The following is a 22,821-nucleotide window of genomic DNA, read 5'->3' as shown; positions in this document are numbered from 1 at the left end:
CAGGTCAGGGGAGTGGCCACTCCCCTTTCCTTTGTCCAGTTTCGCGCCAGAGCAGGGCTGGGGGATCCCTGAACCGGTGTAGACTGGCTTATGCAGAGTTGGGCACTATCTGTGCCCATCAAAGCATTTCCAGAGGCTGGGGGAGGCTACTCCTCCCCAGCCCTGACACCTTTTTCCAAAGGGAGAGGGTGTAACACCCTCTCTCTGAGGAAGTCCTTTGTTCTGCCTTCCTGGGCAAGGCCTGGCTGGACCCCAGGAGGGCAGAAACCTGCCTGAGGGGTTGGCAGCAGCAGCAGCTGCAGTGAAACCCCGGGAAAGGTAGTTTGGCAGTACCCAGGTCTGTGCTAGAGACTCGGGATCATGGAATTGTCCCCCCAATGCCAGAATGGCATTGGGGTTACAATTCCATGATCTTAGACATGTTACATGGCCATGTTCAGAGTTACCATTGTGCCGCTATACATAGGTAGTGACCTATGTATAGTGCACGTGTGTAATGGTGTCTCCGCACTCACAAAGTCTGCGGAATTTGCCCTGACCAATGTGGGGGCACCTTGGCTAGTGCCAGGGTGCCCACACACTAAGTAACTTAGCACCCAACCTTCACCAGGTGAAGGTTAGACATATAGGTGACTTATAAGTTACTTAAGTGCAGTGGTAAATGGCTGTGAAATAACGTGGACGTTATTTCACTCAGGCTGCAGTGGAAGGCCTGTGTAAGAATTGTCCGAGCTCCCTATGGGTGGCAAAAAAAATGCTGCAGTCCATAGGGATCTCCTGGAACCCCAATACCCTGGGTACCTCAGTACCATATAGTAGGGAATTATAAGGGTGTTCCAGTATGCCAATGTGAATTGGTGAAATTGGTCACTAGTCTGTTAGTGACAATTTGGAAAGCAGAGAGAGCATAACCACTGAGGTTCTGGTTAGCAGAGCCTCAGTGAGACAGTTAGTCATCACACAGGGAACACATACAGGGCACACCTATGACAACTGGGGCCCTGGCTGGTAGGGTCCCAGGGACACATACACTAAAACAACATATATACAGTGAAATATGGGGGTAACATGCCAGGCAAGATGGTACTTTCCTACACCAGGTGACAATCCCTAATACGCAGGCTATTGCAAAGAGGTTTTATCCAACGGGCCCTTTGCTTTTTATATGCGGGGCAGTGGAATAGGACGTGGCTAATTCCCTAGTGTTACACCCCATCAGGCAAAGATCTGTAACACTAACTGTTTTCTTCTACCTAGAAGTAAGATCACGTACGGGTAAGGATCCTATTCTAAGTCTTATGTAAAGTGCGCATGCCACAGGATGTTAATAATAATATCTAAAAAAAAAAAAAGTGCTCAAACTTGTAATGACACAAATAATCAAAAACTGTCCATCATGCTACCCGACGGAACAACTGCTAATGTTGACATTTGTACCCTTCTCCCAGTATACTTCCTTCAGGTTCTGTAATGCATTTTTGGGATATTAACTTCTCCATATACCAACCAGGCATTTCTTTTCTGAACGAAACAAACCAGTATTAATGGTGCAATTTGGTAACTGCCTAATTAACCACAGATTGGCATCTTTGGTAGCTGCGTTAATATCATAACTGTTTTTGTAGAAATCTTCAGAGTTCATAAAGCCAAAGTGTGCAGTACTAATCAGGCCCTCATGATCATATGTTAGATTAAATTCTTTGTTTTCTTCTATCTTCTCAAAATCACTCTTTTAGTGTCTCTCAAATGGTCACTGCAAAAGTTTGAACTAGAAATCTCATGAGAATGCGGATATTAAACAAGCTGTTTTGTCTCAGAGTACTTTACATTTAGTAACTACTAAAAAAATCACTTGTACCTCACGGTTACACTGGCAAGTGGATTCACTGTTAGTGGTATAAGGCCCAAGACACTGCACACACAGCTTCGTCAGGAACTGAATAATCTGTGAAAGAAATGAAGACATCAATTAAAAAGCAAAATACTGCCAAATATAAAACTGTAGGATTTCGCAAAATAATTCAAAATGTAATGTAGTTGATTGAAGATTTGTTAAGCTGTTTATACCAAGGACCAATCACTTCCAAACCTGATGAACAAGTTACTTACCTTCTGTCACAATTTATCTGGTGGAGACAATATCTAGCTGCAGATTCCTTACCTTTGAATTTCCCAGGCGTCCGACTGGACCTGCAAGATTTTGCGTGAGCAGTACCCCTACGCGCCATTAGGTGGCTTAGTTTGGTTCCACGTGTCGTCGGTATCACTGGAAGTTAAGTCACGGTCACCTATATATGCGCCACCTCGGTATGCAGAAGTCAGTTACTTTTCACAACTTATCACCCCAGGAGTGCAGAGTCATGAAGTACACTGAGACTGGTGTGTCCAAACTAGACCCCTGAAAGGGATCATCCCCAATGCTAGAAATCTGTCCTCAGAGTGGGGAGAATGGGTGGATCGGTAAGGAATCTGCGGCTGGATATGGCCTCTGCCAGATAATTAGTTACCGAAGGTACGTAACTTCCTCATCTGATAGAGACATCTAACTGCAGATTCCTTACCTTTACATAGATACCCAAGCAATACCATCCCCGGCAGTGAGCTGTGGACAAATTTTCTAATCTAAAAAGTCCTGCATGACCAAATGGGTGAAATGCCCATCCCCTTGGACATGACTATCCAGACATTAGTGTTGGGCAAACGTGTGCAGGGATGCCCACGTTGCTGCCTGGCAGATGTCCAGGACTGGGACTCCACAAGCCAATGCTGTTGTTGCAGCTTTTACTCTGGTGGAATGGGCCCCTAAGCCCTAAGGAGGCTGCTTCTTAGCCAGGGCGTAGCAGATCTTAATACAGAGGATTACCCAGCGTGAAATGGTTTGCTTCTGCGCTGCCAGACCACTGTTTTCTCCAACATACCCTACGAAGAGATGGTTGTCCTCTTGGAACTCTTTTGAACGGTCAAGGTAGAACAATGCTTTTTGGGTGAAGGCGGTGAAGTTGCTGTTTGTTCTTTACAGTGACGTGGAGGAGTGTAAAAAGGTGGGCAGGGTGACCGACTGTCACAGATGGAATGGAGTCACCACTTCTGATAGGAAATAGGCTCCAGTGCAGCAATTTACAATAGGGTACTTGAAAAATACCCGGAGCAGAGCCCTGCTGGGCAAGGGTAAGAATGAAGAAAAGATTATGAGAAAGAGAGGCAGATAGAGGGTCGATAGTCTTTTCTGTACAACATAAAACAAACTTTTGCCATTGACAAGCGCACACCATCTTGGCAGAGGGACACCTGGCTGCCAGAATTACAGACTTCGGGAGGAAGGTAGAAGGCTGTCAACTGTCGCCGCTCAATCTCCACGCAAGAAGGTGGAAAGTTGACAGGCTTGGGTGGAGAACCATCCCTTCTGCTGTGACAGAATATCCTCCAGAAGGGGCATACTGTTCGAGGGATCGATGCTCGTTCCCCAAAGCTCGGGATACCAGACTCATTTTCAGGCCAGAGCCACAAGCATTACTTCGGGCTGGTCATTATTAATGTTCTTGAGAACTCTGTGCAGCACTGGTATGGGCGGAAAGGCTAACAGGAGGCCTGAGTTCCACGCGAGACGAAAAGCATCTCTGAGCGATTGCCACCTTTGAAACTCCAACGCATAAAACTGCTGTCATTGCGTGTTCTGTTTGGAGGAGAATAGGTCTAACCAAGGCTCTCCCCACTGCTGATACAGACTTTGCACCACCTCTGAATAGGGGTGCAACTTGTGATCCACTAGGGATTGACAGGTGAGTTTGTCCGCCCTGGCATCCAGAGAACCTGCCAGGTGTAGAATGACCAGGGTTCTGCCCTGCAGTTCCTGCCATGTCTAGAGACACAGGACCTCTTGACAAAGGGTCCACGACCCCAACCTGCTCAGTTTATTGCAGTACCACATGGCGGTGGTGTTGCCTGTGAACATCTGCACTATCTTTTCCTTGATAGCAGGAAGAAATTCTTTCAATGCTAGTCGGATCGCTCAGATATCAAGCAAGTTGATGTTGCACTTTGTCCAGAACTGCACCCATAAAAGGGAGCATCTGAGAGGGTCAGGGATGAGTGTGGCACGTTTATAGTGAACCCCAGCAAATGCAGGATGTCCGCTGTAGTCTGGTGGTGGGAGACAACAGCTTGTGGCGAGCATGCCTTCAGGAGCCAGTTGTCGAGATAGGGGAAGACTAACATTCCTAATCTCCAAAGATGAGTTGCAATCACCACCATCACCTTGGTGAACACCCGAGGGGTGCAGGTTAGGCCAAAGGGGCACACAGTGAAGTGAAAGCACTGGTGACCTACCGCAAACTGAAAGTAATGTCTGTGGGCAAGCAGGACGGGAATATGAAAGTAAGCGCCCTGCAAGTCAAACTCTACAATCCAGTCTCCTGGGTCCAGAGCACATAAAACCTGAGCCAGTGGGAGTATTTTGAACTTCTTGAGGAAGAGATTGAGGAATTCAAGGTCTAGGATAGGGCAGAGGTCCTTGTCCTTTCTCGGCATCAGAAATTAGCAAGAATGGCAACCACAAACTACTTCGGTCACCAAAACCCTTTCTATGGCTCCCTTGGCCAAGAGAGCCATTAACTTCCTCACGGAGAAGGGACAAGTGATCCTCCATCATCTGATAGTATGATGGTGGCATGGATGGAGAAGGAGTCTCAATGGGGAGGTAGTAGCTCCATGGACTAGCTGCAAAACCCACCTGTCTGACGTAATGGATTGCCAGTAGTGCAGGTGATGGCGAATCCTGTTTTCAACTGGCCCTTGATGGGGAGTCAGAATAGGAAGGCTTAGAGGCTGCTGCAGAGGGGAGGGTTGTGAACTGACCAGATCGCTGGCTCCCTGATTCAGGACAGTGGATCCCACGCTGCTCACCATGCAGAGGTTGGGCAGCATGTGTGGCACAGTGGCTGGCCGGGAATGAACATGGTTGAAGGCCAGAAAGAGCCACAAAAGGGGCAAAAGGCAGAGTGAGGGGTGGGTGAGGGCCCACTGTGAGGCCCAAGGACCTGGCCATAGCAAGAGAATCCTTGAAGCACTCTAACACTGAGTCTGTCTTGTCTTCGAAGAGACAGGTGCCATCAAAGTGCATGTCCACCAAAGTAGCCTGGACATCCCGCAAAAAGCCAGATGCACCTCAGGGCCACAGTTGACAAAAACGCTCTGCCTAATGAGATGACTGTGTTCAGTCCACAACGCATGTTGACTTTGCTGCGTCTCTCCCATCGGTGACTGCATGAGAGTCCAGCCCGGGCCTCCTCCGGAACCAGTGGCAGCACTTCCGCAACCATCTCCCACAGCGTGTGGGAATAATGGCCCAAAAGGGCATGTGGTATTCACAGACCACAATGGTAGGATGGTGAAAGAAAGAATCTTCTTCCCAAGTGTATCCAAGATTTTGGATTCCCTATCTGGGGGTACAGAAGGGAATGTGACCTGGAAATGGAGACCTGGATGTCCAAGCTCTCAGGTGTGGGGTGTTGCTTGAGAAAGCTTGGGTACCCCGCTCCAGGCACCAAAGGAACATGAGGTGCGGATCCCGATGACAGGAACCACAGGGCATACACCCTCAATGCACGAGGAGTTGAAAACTTGAAAAATCTTAAGTAAGAATTACCCAAAAAAGTGAATGATTGGTAGCTCTCTGGGTTGGCACTAGCTGGTGTGGAAAGAAAAGAATTGATGTCAGGGCTCCGGGGTGACACCTATATTGGAAATGAAAGGCCATATTCGGTGCAGATACTGAAGCCGGTCAACGCCACCTAACGGCGCGTAGGGATACTGTTCAGAAAGTTCTCCAGTTACAGTCTGATGCCTGGGGAAAATGCAATGATATGGAATCTACGACTAGAAGTCTATCAGATTCTGCAACTAGATGTCTCAGTCAGATAGTAATTGACAAATGTTTTTAAAGATATTTCTGAACTCTGCTGAACACACTGAAAGCATACATACACAAAGGGTTTCAACAAAAAGCATATAATTTGGCATGGATAACTTTGGGTTATCAAATCCTTACAGGCCATGGACACTGCAAAATTAGCAGCAGGATTAAGGAAAACTACTTAAAAGACATATGCAGTAGTAATCTCAACTTTAAGTACCATTCCAACCAGTTTGGTCTGCTCTATGATAACACTCGCTTTATGCTTCACTGGGTCCTTCAAGTGATCTATCTTCTGTTTCCATCCACCAACAGGAGACTCCATGGCTATGGATCTCTTGTTTAAGCTGGAATATAGAGGTAGCTTGTCTTGGAAATTGGTATATGTGAATCGAACTTCAGCTAGTGAACAATCTTGCTTACCCTGTGCACACAGTGTTACCTCTCTGTAGCCAAAAGTGCAAAGCATGATCATGTATCTATTCCTAGTTGACATGATATACCATTCAAGCAGCTCCTCATTCCCTACCATGCAATGCTGATCCTGGAGGTAATCTGCCCACTGAACCTGAAGTGTAGAAAACGTGGCTAGGGAAATACCACGCGTATGATCTAAAAAACTAGAGTGCAACCCTTAAAGGGGCTGTGTAGCAAGTTGCATGGAACAGCTAAAGCAAATTAAATTGGAATCAGTCAGAAAGCATTGCATTACCAGAAAATACGTTTGTGGAGAAAGGAGTAAAAAGGTGTAATACTAGCACTACAAGGTGATGGTATATCACAACCAGTTAGGAGTCCAAAACACTGAAAAACTTGAAAAGGGAGAAGCCCCAAATAAGTCATTGAACTGTTTTGTTCCAACTCTCTTCTGACAATTTTTTATAGGCTTCAATGCTGAATTACACACCTTTAATTACACAATTACAATAGCTTGCCAGATAAACATCACTTTTAGGCATTCTTCTTTGAATATTGGTTATTTCTTCACTGATAAAATGGAGCACTTTGCAGCTCTATAGTGCCTTAGTAGAATTTTAGTCTATTTTTTTCTGGGCACATCTATGCTAATCTGAGGTTTTATTTTTTTAAACTCAGGGCCTATATGTTAATAATAAGAAATAGCCTTTAAGTGATCACTCTAGAGAAATGTTGCTCATCGGCATGTCGTATTGCCCAAATGCTCAATTGTATTAAACATATTTATTTGAATTCCAATTTCCCTTAACCACCGCACAAAAGGAATATGTTACTTACCCTGTAAGCATTTGTTCATGGCATGTAGTGCTGTAGATTCATATGCTCTGCATACTCCAGCCATCTAGTGTTGGGTCCGGATGTGTGCAGGTTGTTTTTCTTCAAATAAATCTTTTACATCAAGAGGTAGACTAATGACTCCTTTTCAGTGATACTGCACATAAGCATCAACTTCATTATAAGATTGTTTTCCCACAGGCGGGTGAGAATGGATTGTAGAGTAAGTGTAAGAAATGAGATGTCCATGTGAAAAAAGTGAGAATCTGCCACAAGTGTCCAGGGAGAAGGGCAGATGCATGTAAAATCTACAGCATTACATGCCACAAACAGATGATTACACGATAAGTAACAAACTTTGTTCTAGGCATGTGTGGCTATCGATACACATGCTCTGTATAGACTGTAAAGCAGCCCCCTCAGAAGCAGTGGATAATCTGTGGGTGTTGCAGTTGTGTATGTAGCACTGCCTGACCTATGTTGGCGTGCTAAAACATCCACACAATAACGTTTGGTGAAGGTGTTTGGTGTGGACCATGCAGATGACTTACATATGTCAGCTATTGGAATGTTTCCTAGAAAAGTCATTGATGCTCCCTTTTTCCTAGTAGAGTGTACTCTAGGAGGAGTAGGTAAAGTTCTTATGGCTTTAGCAATATATAATTTTACTATCCATCTGGTTATGCCTGATTTGGATATAGGGTGCCCTATATGAGGAGGTGAAACCGCAACAAAAAGTTGCTTAGTTTTTCTGAAAGTTTTAATTCCATCAATGTAGAGCAGTGGTTCTCAACCTGTGGTCTGGGGACACCTGGGGGTCTGCAAAGCCTTCTCAGGAGGTCCGCGACTGCTTAGAAAATTAAATAATATTAACAGATTAGGGTCCCAACTTTCAGTAATGACTCAGTGAGGGGTCCCCGGATTCAAATTGTGACTGAGTGGGGGTCCCCGGGTTCTAGTAATGATAAAGTGGGGGTCCACAGAAATCAAAAGGTTGGGAACCACTAATGTAGAGTATAAGGGCTATTTTCACATCTAATGTATAGAAGGCCCTCTGAACAACAGACACTGGTTGTGGGAAAAAGATTGGTAACTCAATTGATTGATCGTTGTGAAAATGAGAAACTACTTTAGGGATAAATTTAGGGTTGGTGAGACGAACCACTTTTTCAGTGCAGTTGGAAGAATAAAGCCTTGAGCTCACTATCACTTCTAAGTGAAGTGATTGTGACTAAAAATTCCACTTTCCAAAAAAGGAACTGAAGGGGGCATGTGTGTAGGAGTCACATGTTGGGCCCATAAGTCGTATGAGAACAACGTAAGGATTCCATGGTGAATAAAGAGGTGGGTTTCCTGTAGGCAGGAAGCAATTGCAGCAAGGTGCTTGGTGAAAAGCAAAGGTGCAGTTGTCACCCCGAATGGAAAGACTCTGAACTGTTGAAGGAGTAGAAGTATATCTTGTAATGTGACCATATGAAAGTGCTCTGACAGGAAGTATTCATTCATGGCCTTAGAGTAAGGACTGGTTGCTTTGTCCGAATTCTTCCTTTGTATGGCAGTGTTGTAGCATATAGAGCTTCCTGGAAGGACAACTGTTTCTTAAGTGGTAGAGGAGGGGTGGTTGCAGTTTTTCTTTTTTAGAGAATACAACCAGTATGAAGCTGAATATGTATCTGTGTCTGGCGGGAATCCAAATTCTCCTGCAATTGGTGGAGCATGGGCTCGACTGCCCTGCCAGAGTCAAGTTTTGGAGCCGGTTTTGAAATGTTCTGGTCCAAACCAAGTTTGCATTTTGGCGCTGAAGTTCCAGTAGGAGGTGATGGGGTGGACATCGATGATTGGCTCAGCACTGAGGTGCTTGATGCCGAAGGGTTGGATTGCTGTTTCAGAGCAGTGTTGGAGGAAGGGGCCTCCGAAACAGTTAATCACTGCTGACCATGGCCACACAGCAATGGTGGACGAAGGACATCTTGATCAGAGAGGGACGTGTGTTTTTTTTAATGTTCAACACAGGGTGGAGGACGAGGGGGGAGTCTTCTTCACGGACTGTTGAGCTGGTGTAACTTTTTGCATCTCCAGGTCAACTGTGGGATCGGAGTCTGAACTGACCTTCAGTGAGAACTCCTCTTTCTCCGCAGAGGATGCCTCCAGGTGTTGTTCCTCCTCGTCACCAACGTCTTCATAGCCGAAGATGCTGGGAGTGTCTGACGCTTTTTGAGACAGAGTGCCTGACAATCTTGTAAAGTTTTCTTGGAATGGAAAGATCGACACGCCTTGCAATCCGCCTCCCAGATACAGTTTACAGACTTGGTGTAAGTCTATTCAGGGATACTTCGCGTAACAGCAAGGGCAGAACCTGAAAATCATCGATTTCATTACCAGCATGGCATTCTCCAGAGAAAATGGGGAAGACGGGCAAGATGGCACTAAAGAGCGAGGCCTTAATGGGTTGCGGTTCAAGCATGTCAACCTGACGAGCAGTGTAGTAACACCTCGACACACAAAAATAAGAAAGTGCGATCTAAAACAATACAGGTGAGGGTAAAGCACGAGTCGAAAGGGTACCGTAATGCAGTGGCGGCTATCTCCAATCAAATGTGGTATGTCAAGAGGGTGGAAGGGGTCGGGTGCAGTGGGGTGTAAATTTTGCCTGTTCCCGGTCCACTGCCGGCCACTTACTCTCCTCCCAGCAGTCACCACAAAAGCACAGGCTTCTAATTCAGATGTGGCTCTCATGCTACACCAAGAATGAGAGAAGCTCCGGCATTGGCCTTAGATTGCTGGGCTGATGCTTGCTCAGGCACAGGGAGCCTGTGCCATTTCTCTATCTGGATGTGCAATAAAACTGGATTGGAGAAATCGAAGTACGTATGTTGGTTTGGCCGGCCTAAGATGGCAAACCGACATGCGCACCTTACAGTGCCCATCACTCCTCCTCCCTATGGCCCGGGCCCACCCCGCTGTAGATTCCATGGCTGTCAGAGATACAGCGACAAATAAAATTATAATAAAATTGTTTTATCATCATTTTGTCACTGCCTGACTCTGAGCAGGGGGCGACGCTCCTCTGCTATTATGGAGGAGCCTCCACTGCCGTAACGGTCTGGAACCAGAGTGTTGGCACAAACCTCCGCACCCCACAGCAGAGAGAAAACAATCCAACAATGGAATCAATGCCCAGGCACAGTATCACCTAGAAGGAGGAGTCACTCTACCTTGTACTTGAAAGACTTATTCGAAGAAAATCAACCTGCACTCATCTGGACCCAACACTAGATGGCAGTAGTATGCAGATAATGCAGATCTACTGCCACACATGCTTCGAACAGTATTTAACACAACATAAACGGAACAATGATTTGACCAATCATTCAAACATTAGATTCATTATTTGCATTACAGATTGAATCAACACTTCAATCATAAAACAAAATTCCTAGGTTGTACCATGTTAGGACAATTTAAAGGAAAATGTTACTCATGTGGTAACTATTTTTAGTTTAAAGTGCTGGAGATTCACATGATCTGGATAATTTTGCCTTCTAGTGTTGGACATGGATGGTGCAAGTTGTTTTTCTTTGAAGTATACGTTTTGGGGGTACCTTGTGATCCCTCTCAGAAACCCACAATGCACCAGGACAAAGGCTCCAACTCAGACTGTGTTTTAATCCCTCCCAAACAGTTGAGTGACAATAAGTGGAATGAAGCAATGTAGGACACTAAACAGGAGCAGGTGCACTGTGAAAGAAAGAATATAAGCAATGTAAAGCATCTGCACGCATCAGGGTATATGTGATTCTCCAGCGCTACAAGCTACACCTAGTTACAAAGTAAGTAATATTTTCCATTTGTAGCATGAGTAGCTGTAGATCACAAGCTCTGCATGGACTTGAAAGCACTGCTCCTGCCTTGTGGCAGTGACCTGCAAGCGGATGAAGCAGGTGAATGGAATAATGTTTTAAAGAAAGTTGGCCCGATCTGTGTCTCCTGTGGGGCAAGAATGTCCATACAGTAACATTTGGTGAAAGTGTGTAGGATGGACCATTTGGCTTACTTCTTACAAACAGGATGCACTCTAGAGCAGGGCTTGCTTTAGCATAGCATACTTAAATACATTTGACTATCCATCTTGCAAAGACTGACTTGGAGACTGAATTTCTTAAGTGGGGTTGTGCACATGCAACAAAAAAAGCTTGTTTTTGCGAATGGATTTTGCATGGTTAATTTAACACATTAGACTTGTTTAATTTGTTTTCTTTTTCCTATATTATGCTTTGTTTTTTGTAACACTAAATGCTGAAAAAAAGAATATTTGACTTACCCTATAAGCATCTGATCATGGCATGTAGTGCTGTAGATTGACATGCTTTGCATAGTCCTGCCACCTGGTGTTGGGGCCGGATGTGCGCAATTTGTTTTCCTTTGAAGAAGTCTTTCGAGTCATGAGGTTAATAGACTACTTCTTGAGATTGTTTTCCCGCAGACGGGTGAGAATGGAGTGTGAGTAAGCATCAGTAAAGAGAGGTCCATGCATATGAAATTGTAAAAAGGAACTGCAACAACCACAGGTGTCCAATGAGGAGGGTGGGCACATGTGATACTCCATTTGAGGCATGTATGGCTGTAGATACACATGCTTTGCAGAGACTGTAAACAGTGCCCTTCAAAAGCGGTGGCTAACCTGTGGGTGTTGCACTTGTTTGGAAGAGTGAGTGTAGCACTGCCTGCCCTACATTAGATAATTCTAATGAGGACAATATTGAGATTCCATTTAAGTGGAATTACTCTTGTAAGGCCTTCCATAAATGCCTTAACTGGTAAGCTATGTGTTGCCTGTTCTTGATAGGCAGCAACTGCAGTTAAATGTAAGTGTATTGAAGTGTAATCAAGGCCATAGAGCTGTAAGTGGAGAAGGTAGCAAACAATGTTTTGCACAGTTGCATCAAATGGATCAATGTGTTTACTGTGACAGTAGAAGACAAACCATTTCCATTTAGCTGTGTAACATGTTCTAGTTTTAGGTTTACAAGTTTCTTTGAGAATGGTCATACAATCGGATAACCAAATTCTATGACCTCAGGAGCCAAATCACAAGGTTGACTTCCTTTGGATTTGGATGCCCGATTTCTCCCTGGTTCTGAGTGAAAGGTCCGGGCTGAGCCGAAGCTTCTTGTGGGGAACTACAGAGAGCTTGAGTAGTGTGGTGAACCATGGTTGACCTTCCCAACAGGGAACTACTACAATGAGGGTGAGAGATATTTGCCTGAGCTTCAGAACCACAAACGGAAGAGAGAGAGGTGGAAAAGCATAGGCAAATATCCCTGACCAGTTTATCCCTAGAGCATTGCCCTTAGATAGTTGGTGTGGGAACCTGGAAGTGAAGTTTGGCTATTTTGTTTTGCCTGCGGTTGCAAACAGGTCTAACTGTGGAAAGCCCTACTTGTGGGAATATGGGGGGGGGGGGAGTACTTGTGGGTGGATTTCATACTCGTAGACTTATTGCAGCATCCTGCTGAGGAGGTCGGCAAAGTTATTGTCTGTCCCTGGGAGGTGTTCCTCTAACAGGTGGACATTGTGACATATTGCCCAAAGACAAATGGTCCGAGATAGGTGTGATAACTATAGAGTTTGTGTCCCTCTCTGTTTTTGTAGATAATACATGGTTGTCATTGTCAATCTGGACCAAGACAACTTTGCCTATCAGGTGAGTCAGGAAGACTTTAAAGGCCAGGTGAACAGCTTGAAGCTCGAAGTAGCTGATATGGAGTCCCTGGTGTTTGGTGTCCCAGAGACCTTGAACTGTGAGATCCTGTGAGGGATGCGTTCCCTGTGAGGACGATCTATGGAACAGGACCAAGGAATGGTCTTTAACAGATTTTCTGTTCCACCACTTCAGAGAGTGATGAGTGCGGCTGTCTACCAACATTAGTTCTTGTAACTGAGCCTGTGACTGAGACCACTGACATGCTAGACAGTCCTGCAGTGGACACATGTAATCATGCATGTGGCACTATGGCAATGCATGAGGCCACTATACCTAACATACGCATGACTGTTCTGTAAGTGAAGTGTTGAGTTGAAATTGTGGTAGCAGTGTTTGGAAGTTTTGAATCCTGGCTGCACTGGGATAGGCTAATCCCACTTGTGCGCTGAGAATATCCCCGATGCGGGTGAACCTGTAAAGGTTAAAGGTGTGATTTTTGTATATTGGTGGTAAACCGTAATTGGTGGAGCACATCTAAGGTGACCCGAGTGTGTTGGTGACACAGAAGAAGTGTACTGGCTTTGTTAAGCCAGTCGTCCAGATACAGAAATACATTAATGTTCTGTCTGCGTAGATGTGCTGCTACCACTGATAAGCACTTGTGGGACACGCAGGGTGCAGTACTGACTCCGAACTGGAGTACTTTGAACTGATATTGTTTGCCAGCCATGACGATCCTGAGGTATTTGCAGTGTGCTGGGTGGATTGGGATGAGAAAGTAAGCGTCCTTTAAGTCTAGTGCTGACATAAAAGTCGCCTTGTTGAAGAAGTAGGATCACATCTAGGAGGGTTATGATGTAAAAATGCTCTGACGGGGTTGTACTGATTTACAGACCTTAGATCTAAAATGGGTAGTAGTGATCAGTCCTTTTTGGGGATGAGAATTTATAGGGAGTTTACTATTGATCCTTGATATTGAAGAGGGATCGGCTCTATCGCTCCTTTGAGTGAGAGAGCTTGCAGTATCTGAGCAGGTTTTGATGTTCTACTGAGAGTGTGTGTCTGCAAGGTGCAATGTTTGGAGGTGTGGTGATACATTCCAGACAATAACCATGTTGAATAATGTCCAACACCCACTGATCCGGTGTTATGAATCGCCAGATAGACAGGAATTGTTGTAATCGTCCTCAACAGGTATTGGGAATGTCAGGGGGAAGACAAAGAGAGTCACAGTTTTTAGGTGGATGGTGCACCACGTGTGAAAGCACCTTTGCTGCATCCTTTGGTGCTGTTACCCCTGTAATAGCCCCATAAAGGGGGAGGTCTGACTTTGCTGCCTGTATGACGAGAAAGAGGCATCTAAAGATGCTGTTTTGACACCTGGCTTATGCGAGGATTGGAGAAAGGAGCCACAAGGAGTGGGGGGTTTGGAGTTCCCCCATGGATTTCGCAACCTCAGTGTCCTCCTTCATTTTTCCTACCGCTTGATTAACTTGTGGACCAAACAGGTGTTCCTTGTCAAAAGGGATGTTTAAAAGTGTTTGCTGAGCTTCTGGCTTGAAGCCAGAGATCCCTAGCCAAGCATGTCAGTGCAGCAATACACTACTATTCATGCCTCTGGCAGCTGAGTCTGCCAAAAACTAGGCGAACCTGATGGAATTGTTAGAAATAAGTTTGCCCTCTTGTACTATTTCCTGTCCCCTTTTTTTATGCTCCTCCAGAAGATACTGGGGGAGTTCCTCAATCTCGTCCCATTGGGCGGAATCGTACCTGGCTAACAAAGAGCCTGTGTATTGGCAATCCAGCAGTGATTAGCAGCCTACTTGTTTCCGAGAAATATCAATTAGCTTAGACTCTTTATCAAGAGGTGGCGCGTTAGCTGTGGTTTGTGAATCAGCCCCTTTTCCAGGCACTGGACACAATGAAGGAGTCAGGGGAAGTTGCCCTCTGATGTAAGCAGGGTCCGGGGTGCAGCTTTGTATTTTTTTGTCAACCCTGAAAGTGATGATGCATGCTTGTGCAGGGTCTTTTAAAGATATAGTCTGTGTGACACAGCATTCCCTTTAGCATAGGGAGGTATTGGGAAGCCCTATATGTGCTAGATAAAGTTTCAAAGAGGAAATCATCTTCAATAGGGTCTTTCAGTACATGGACCTGGTGGTACGCTGCAGTCCTGCTGATGAGTTCTTGGTAGGACTTTGTGTCATCAGGCGGTGATGGTTTGGCTGGATACAGATCTGGGTCAGTATTCCCTGAGGATCAACATCAAAACTCGTCCAGGGACCTGTGGGCTGTGGAGCATCCCCCCAACCCCTAATGCTTGCCTGTGAATGAATGTGGGGATCCCTGGGGCGTTCGGTCTAAGGGATGAAGGTGAGCATGCGAGGGTGAAGGGATTAGTGATAGAATGGAGGGTGTAGGAGATGGTGGTGGTGGAGAAACAGGTAGAGGAGGATGTAAGGGGCTAGTAGCCTTGTCCTTTTTGGAAGGCACCGGCAAGTCTAATGGTACTGCAAAGAAAGCTGGCACTTTGATGGACGTGGCGCCGACACCAGATTCTTGGCTAAAATACGACGAGGCAGTGTGTGCAGCAGTTTTGGACGGATTGAACCATTCCAGCATTGTCTGGATATTTGGTTCAGAAGCCGGTTTGGGTGCCAAAAGTGATTTCGGTTTTAAAGCTGAAGTGGTTGGAACGGAGGTGGAACTGAGGCGGAACTAAGGCAGTCAGTGCAAGAGTGCTCAGAGCTGAAGTGGCAGATGGTCAGTTCGGAGCTGAAGATGGTTGGCTTGGAGCGGAAGCCGATGGCTTCAGTTTTGCTTTCGGTGCTGAGCCTGAGGGCAGGGCGCCCAGAGCAGACGGTCGGTGCCTACCACAGCTATTTTGACAGTGGTTGCCTGGGAGCCGTATGTTGGTCGGAACCAAGAGTTTTTCGGGTGGCAGGGCGGGGACATTAGTACTCATGGTAAGCTGACTCGTGGAATGACTCTTCCTTGGCTGCAGAGGCCTCGTGGAGCCCTTCCTCTTCCACCTGGACATCCTGCTGTCCGAAGATGTTGGGTGTTTCCTTGGCTTTCCTACGCTGCATTTCTCTTTGTGACACACCCTCAGTCCTGTAAGGTTTTCTTCAATTGAAACAAACGGAAGGCCCCAGTCTTCTCCCCTGTGATCTGGAGACAAGCAAATTTTGCAAACCTGATGAAGGTCGGTCCTTGGGTACTTAGCGTAGCACTTGGCACAGAAACGGAATGGAGTCTGTTCCATTAGCAGTACATTCTAATTCGAAGCCGACTAGATGAAAGATAGGGTGAGGCCCGAAGGCCACGGTTGGAGCACGTCGAAACAACGCTGATAGTTTTCTATCTGTTTGATTCACCGGGGCTCAAAAAATCCACTCAACCACTTGTAATGGCGAGTCTTATTTGATCAGGTCCTATTTTTAATATTTACTCATCCCTTCTGGCGTGTTGACAATGAACTGGTGTTCTGTTCATTTGAAAAGTAGAGGGGCAATAAAAGAGGACTTTAAATCTTGTTCTTTTGTCACATTTGCTTTGTGTTTACAGACAGAAGTTAGAAGTCAATTTTTCTTTCAATTAATTTTCCTTCTGATGGCAGAGTTCTAGGACTTTGTAAGGTGAACTGTGTGACCTGCAGCTTAGAGTGTAAAATAAAAGGATATAGAGTGTCAGATCTTTCCTAACACACAACATTTAAGTGACTAAGTCAACTGTGTGAATAATTAAAAATATATTTCAGGAGCTGTGAAAGCCCTTTTTTAATATTTCTGTGTGATGAAAAAATATTTTAATAGGATGAAAACAAATCAGATGTGCAAAGGATATGTTTTCTGGAACCCAATTGTCACAGATTGTTAATACACTATATATTTTTTAGCAGTAAAGCTGCAAGTTAGTGGAGAGGTTTTTGGACATTTCTTGGAAAGTTACTGTGTGTAGATGACAATGTTAACACATCATGGTTTGGAAACATATTTATTAAAATTGAGTGTTTAAACAGACTGAGAAAAACTCCTGCCTTGAAGGTGATGTTGTTAGTAAACCATGCCTACGCTGGAGCAGTGAGAAGGAGCATCATGTCTTTGATCTCTTATAAAGTGAGAAAGCTGAGGTAGTGGAGAAAACGCATAGGCAAATATCCCTGACCAGTTCATCCATAGTGCATTGCCCATGTGCTGTGGAGTGTGGGTACATGGAGCCAAAGAATGGGCATTTCGTATTTTCAGTGGTGGGCGTCCCACATTTCCGTAAATAAAGATGAAGTACTTGGGCGTTAAGCTTCCAAGCATGTACTCACTCATGCTTCTGGCTTAACTTGTCAATAAAGTTAATGTCCACCGCTGGTACATGGTTCGATAGGACCAATATATGATAACTATTTGCCCAAAGCCATACTAACTGTGCCACTGCTGACAGATGAGCTGAGTGTTTTCTTGTTTTTAGACATAATACATCACAGTCATGCTGTCTGTTGACACTAGTAGTGTCTTGTTGCGGATCAGCATTTGAGTGCTAACTGGAGTACTGTCTGCTTTAATAAATTGATGTGCATTTTCTGCTGTCACTGTCAAGGTACCCTGAACAACAGGTTGTCTAGACTTGCTCTCCACCCTCAGAGTGAGGCATGTGTGCTAGTGGTCACTTGTGCTTGAGGGTCGACAATCTGTCCGGTTTCTTGTCTACTCACAATTTAAGACTGAGCTCAATCCTGGTCTCTACAAACACTAGACCTTCCCAATGACCCATTGATTGTGACCAAATTCTGGACAGAATCTCTTCAAGTGCACATATGAGCAGTCAAGCATGTGGAAATATAACAATGCACAACACCATCATCCCCAACAATTTCATATTCATTTTCACTGTTAGAGGACATGACAGTTGACAAAGAGTAAGTAGCCTTTGAAATGACATCACTCTTCCCTGGCTGAAAAATGCTTTGTATGTTAACCAGTTTTCCCCTAAAAAGAGACCTGTTGTGGGTACAGATGTGACCTTTTGGCGCTAAATGCAAAACCTGGACTGTGAAGAAGTGACACAACTGTCTGTGTGCTAGGCAATTTGCCTGGCTGCAGCTCTTTATCAGTCAGTTGCTCAGGTACAGAAAAATATGAATTGGTTTGTAGTGCCGATGTGTTGTGACCACTGCTAGACAGCTTGTTAATAACCTTGGTGCCGTAATGATCCTCAAGGAGCAACACTTTAAACAGGTAAAGTTGTCCATTTATCATCAATCTGCCGTAACAATGAGCACCGGATGAATGGGTTAGTGAACCTATGTGTGTTTGAGAGCCAGCATCACCATCTGATCTCCAGAGCAACAAATTACATCTTACAAGGAGGTCATCTTTAAATGCTCCAGCAGTATGCAATGGCTTTGCGGCCTGAGGTCAAGGAAAGGCCAGCTTTCTTTCGGATGCGAGGAAGGCAGCTGCACAAGTTTCCTTGCTGAGAAGTGCTTGCACTTCCTCTTCCAGCAGCGTTTGATGTTTGTGCATGATGATGTGATGGAGAAGCACGTTGTTTAGTGGTGTGGTGTGAAACCTGGTTTAGACAACTCTCATTAGCAGGCAGCACAATGGCAGGACTGGCAACTTTATTTAAATACTTTTATTAAAAAACAGTAAATCTTTATCGCTAGTAAACTGGAACGTAGGGCTGCATATATTAGAGAAATCCAGGTTTATAAATCCTTACAATCATAGTGTCGATAAGTTTCAACAATCTGTGATTCTATCAAGGAACTGCATATAATAACAAACATTAGCAAAGCTAGTAGTTTGCGCCTTTGGGACATATTGACTTCGCCAATGGTTTTTAGCTATGCTGCACAGTATGGCTAAAGAATAATTTTAAAAAAAGACTGATACGGCCCACTGCACCATTTTTGGGGCTTTGCCCTAAAAAACAACGGGAAAAAAATAATTAGTCTATGCACAAAACCACCTCATAATGAATTCAGTCTCAAATATAATTTTGTACAGCTTTAGTTTGAAGCTGAGATGAGAGGTGAATGAACAGGCTAGAGGTCACTGTGGTTAGGGTGGAAACAACCAGGGGTGGAGGAGCAAAGGCAACATGGAGTGCACGTATGAGATGTGGAGAAGCAACTGGTGAGACAGCAATGTGGAGAGTATAAGGGAGAAGTACATGGACAAGGCGGAGGAATACAGAGAGCAGCGGGGCACACAAGGAACATGGGCGAGAGAGAGCAATATGGGCATAGATGGGAGGACACAAGCACACGGACAACACAGTAACGTGGAGTGGACAGAAAAACATTGTGCTTGAAAATGACACGAGCACTGGGGGAGATCAGGATAAAAGGGAGACAACTGGAAAACATGCACAGCCATGGAATGGTTCTGAAAAAAAGTTCCCAAAAACAAAGTACTCATGACAGAAGGGGTCAATCAGAGAGGTGGCAAAAAGGCTGTGCTCCATGCGAAGGCAGGATGGGTTACAACAATTAAAGCCAGCTATCAGAAAGAACAGAAAGCAAGCAAAAGTGAGTGACAAACCACTAAATCAGTAATAAGCAATGGGCGTTCTTTGGTAAGCTTTAAGCATGCCCCCACTATGTTTTTACAACAAGACAGCTATGCTGTCTGGTAGACTTTGACCAAAAGCTCGAAGTGACTTGAGACCAGTCTGAAGAGGAAGGGTCAGTACTCAGCCCTCATAACAAATATTACATATTTTCAAACTGTAATTTAACAAGTCCTGATGGCAATAATCCTATTTCCTAATTCAACACTGAATTAAGCCATCTGAAAACATGTTGATAATTATCCGTAGTTTCAGTCAGTGTGCCCCAGTGGTCTCACTGAAATAAATGCCTGTCAGAAAAACCCATCACCTTCAGTTTAATCTCTCTGACCATCAAGTAACTGACCTATGGGGTTCTGAACACTAATAAGAGTGGATTTTACTAACATATCATGTGTATACATTATGAATTTTCCAGGAAAAGGACCGGATTCAAAAACTACATATTGTGGACGTAAAGAAGCACTACTTACTTTACTACTAAATGCAATTTCCAAACAAACACTTGTAAATATCCAACTCCACCTCTTCTATCTTTTTTATGGGGAGAGATCATTACAAATTTAAGTTTAATAGTTACTGAATGTAATAGGGACGCGAAGGGTGATTGGCGAGGTTTAGGGAGGAGTAAGATGGGGTTTAGGGACATTAAGAGAGGGGTTCAGGGAGGGACATGCACCCACCCGCAAAAGAGTAAGCCTGTTCCTATTCACAAACTGCACTTCTAAAGTGACTACAGCCAAAAAAGGACTCAAAAACAGAAATAAACAAAACAAGTTTAAACTTCAGAAAAATAATTTTAACTTAAAATATTCAAAATAGTTCAATTAAATTAGTAGTGTACCATTCTTTTGCCTTTAAAATAAATGAGAGGAGGCCTCCCTGTTGTAAAGTATTAGGAACAATGAAAAAGTTGATTAAACCTAAAAAAAAATATATATATTAAAGCTATTTTAAGTTAAGTATTAATATACATTAATTTTATATATACATTTTAAATGTAGAAATAAATAAAAATGTAACTGTAGTATTAACAAAATTAAATATATAACCCATTTAAATATATGAACAATATGTTTTCAAAGATTTATTATAAAAATCCCCAAATACAATATTTAATATGTATTTAAATTTTATTTGTAGCTATACAGGGCTTACTACCCAATATATAAGTAACATAATCGGTTCTACGGCATGTGTGGCTGTAGATTTACATGCTCTGCACAGACTGTAAACCAGTGCCCTCCTAAAGGGGTGGCTAACCCGTGGGTGTTCCAGTTGTCTGAAGAAAAAAAAAGAAAAGAAAAAAAAAAAACAGAGTATGAAGCACACCTTGTCCAACATTTGCCTGTTATGCTAGTACATCCACACAATGGTCAAATCTGCACAGATTTACCAAACACTATAGCAGTGCTTTGTAAATGTCAGCTATTGGTATATTACCCAAGAAATCCATAGATGCACCTATTTTGTTAGTTGAGTGTGCCCTAAGAATTATGGGTAGAACTCTTTTAGCGTTTGCATAGCAAGTTTGAATATATTTAATGGTCTATCTTCAGATGCCTACTTTAAATATAGCTTACCCTGTGTGTAGAGGTGAGAAAGCAACAAAGAGTTGTTTAATTTTATGAAAATCTTTAGTTCTATCAATATAGTACATTAATGCTCTTTTAACGTCTAAGGTATGTAGAGCTCTTTCTGCAATTCAATCAGGGTGTGGAAAGAAAACCTGTAATTCAACAGATTGATTTAGGTGAAACGTAAAAACAAACTTTGGAAGAAATTTTGGTTTGGTTGGAGGACTACCCAATCTTTATGTATTTGGAAAAAAGGTTCCTCCAAGGTTAATGCCTGAAGTTCACTTACACATCTTAGTGAAGTGATTGGTACCAAAAATGCTATCTTCCGAGATAGAAATTGGAGTGGACAGTTACGCTCAAAGAGTGGTCCCATAAGTCTAGTAAGTAAGATGTTAAGATTCCATATTGGTGTTGGAGTTACCCTAGATGAAATCACCCTTTTGAGACCTTCCATAAATGCCTTAACAGGGATTTTGAACAACGTTAAGTGTTGTCTGTTTTGCAGATATGTGGCTAATTCTGCAAGGTGTAATCATATTTAAGTGTACGCTATACCACGTTTGTAAATGGAGTAAATAGCAAACAATATTTTGAATCGTTTGATTAAACAGATCAATCTGTTTGTTTTGGCAATAAAACCTTTTACATTTAGCCCCATAACATGCTCTAGTTGTGGATTTGCCTGCTTCCTTGAGAATGGTCATGCATTCTGGAGGTAATTTTAGGTATCTAAACTCTATGACCTCAAGTGCCAAATCGCAAGATTGAGTTCTTTGGGATTTTGGTGCCTGATTTCTCCATGGTTCTGTGTGAGAAGGTCTGGGTGTAGGGGAAGCTACTCGCTGGGAACTACTAAAAGCTTGGCGTGCCCAAGTGGGAGCTACTACAAAGAGTGAGAGAGGTCTTCCTGAGCATCCTCACCACAAATGGAACAAGACGGAGAGGTGGAAAAGTGTAGGCAAATATCCCTGACAAACTCATCTGCACAGCATTGCCCTTGGATAGTGGGTGTGGAAGCCTGGGGCAAAGTTTGGGCATTTTGAAATGTCTGCTGTTGCGAACAGGTCTATGTGCGGAAACCCCCACTGATGGAAATATGCAGAGAGTAGTGAAGGTGGCGGTCTACCAACACTAGATCTTGTTGCTGACTCTGTTCTTGAGACCATTGACTAGACAGGCACTCCTGCAGCAGACGCATGAGTAGCGGTGCATGTGGCACTACTGCAATCCAAAATACCATCATACTTACCTAGAATTCTCTGAACTGCCATTACTGAAATTTGAGAGTTGGAGTACACCTGTTGCAGCAAGGTTGTTATATTTTGAATCCTCAGCGCATTTGGGTATGCTAACCCTAACTGAGTGTTTAGAACAGCATCCATATGGATGTATCTGGGATGATTGGAGGTGGGATTTATGTATGTTGATGGTAAATCCTACCTGGTGAAGGAGATGAAGTGTTGTCTGTGTATGTTGTAGACACTGCTGGAGTGAATTGGACTTGATGAGCCAATCATACAGATTTGGGAAGACAAATACTTTGCGTAGATGTGCTGCAACTACAAGGCATTTTTTGAGGACATGCAAAGCAGTTGTTACTCCAAAAGGGATTATGCCTTCCTTGTACGATGAATCTGAGGTATTTCTGTCTGCTGGATGTATTGGGATGTGGAAATATGCATCCTAAAGATCTAGTGCAGACATGAAGTCTCCTTGCAGTAATAAAGGTATCACATCTTGGAGGGTAACCATATGAAAGTGCTCTGACAGGTTGAAGTGATTTAATGGTCAGAGATCTAGAATAG

At 43.9% G+C, this 22,821-nt stretch overlaps 1 protein-coding gene across 2 annotated transcripts in view; it reads right to left on the bottom strand.

The window, feature by feature from the left end:
• The window catches only part of ATRIP (ATR interacting protein), a 266,785-nt gene that overhangs the window by 61,948 nt on the left and 182,016 nt on the right, over positions 1-22,821 (bottom strand). For both annotated transcript variants that reach the window (XM_069206686.1, XM_069206687.1), the window contains one exon: positions 1,859-1,945. In XM_069206686.1, coding sequence (XP_069062787.1) covers positions 1,859-1,945 — 87 coding nt within the window. The remainder of the gene's footprint in view (positions 1-1,858; positions 1,946-22,821) is intronic.

The sequence above is a fragment of the Pleurodeles waltl genome, chromosome 9, assembly GCF_031143425.1.
Source record: "Pleurodeles waltl isolate 20211129_DDA chromosome 9, aPleWal1.hap1.20221129, whole genome shotgun sequence".
NCBI lineage: Eukaryota > Metazoa > Chordata > Amphibia > Caudata > Salamandridae > Pleurodeles > Pleurodeles waltl.
Note: the sequence above shows the minus strand (reverse complement) of the source record. Positions and strands in the feature narration are given on the sequence as shown.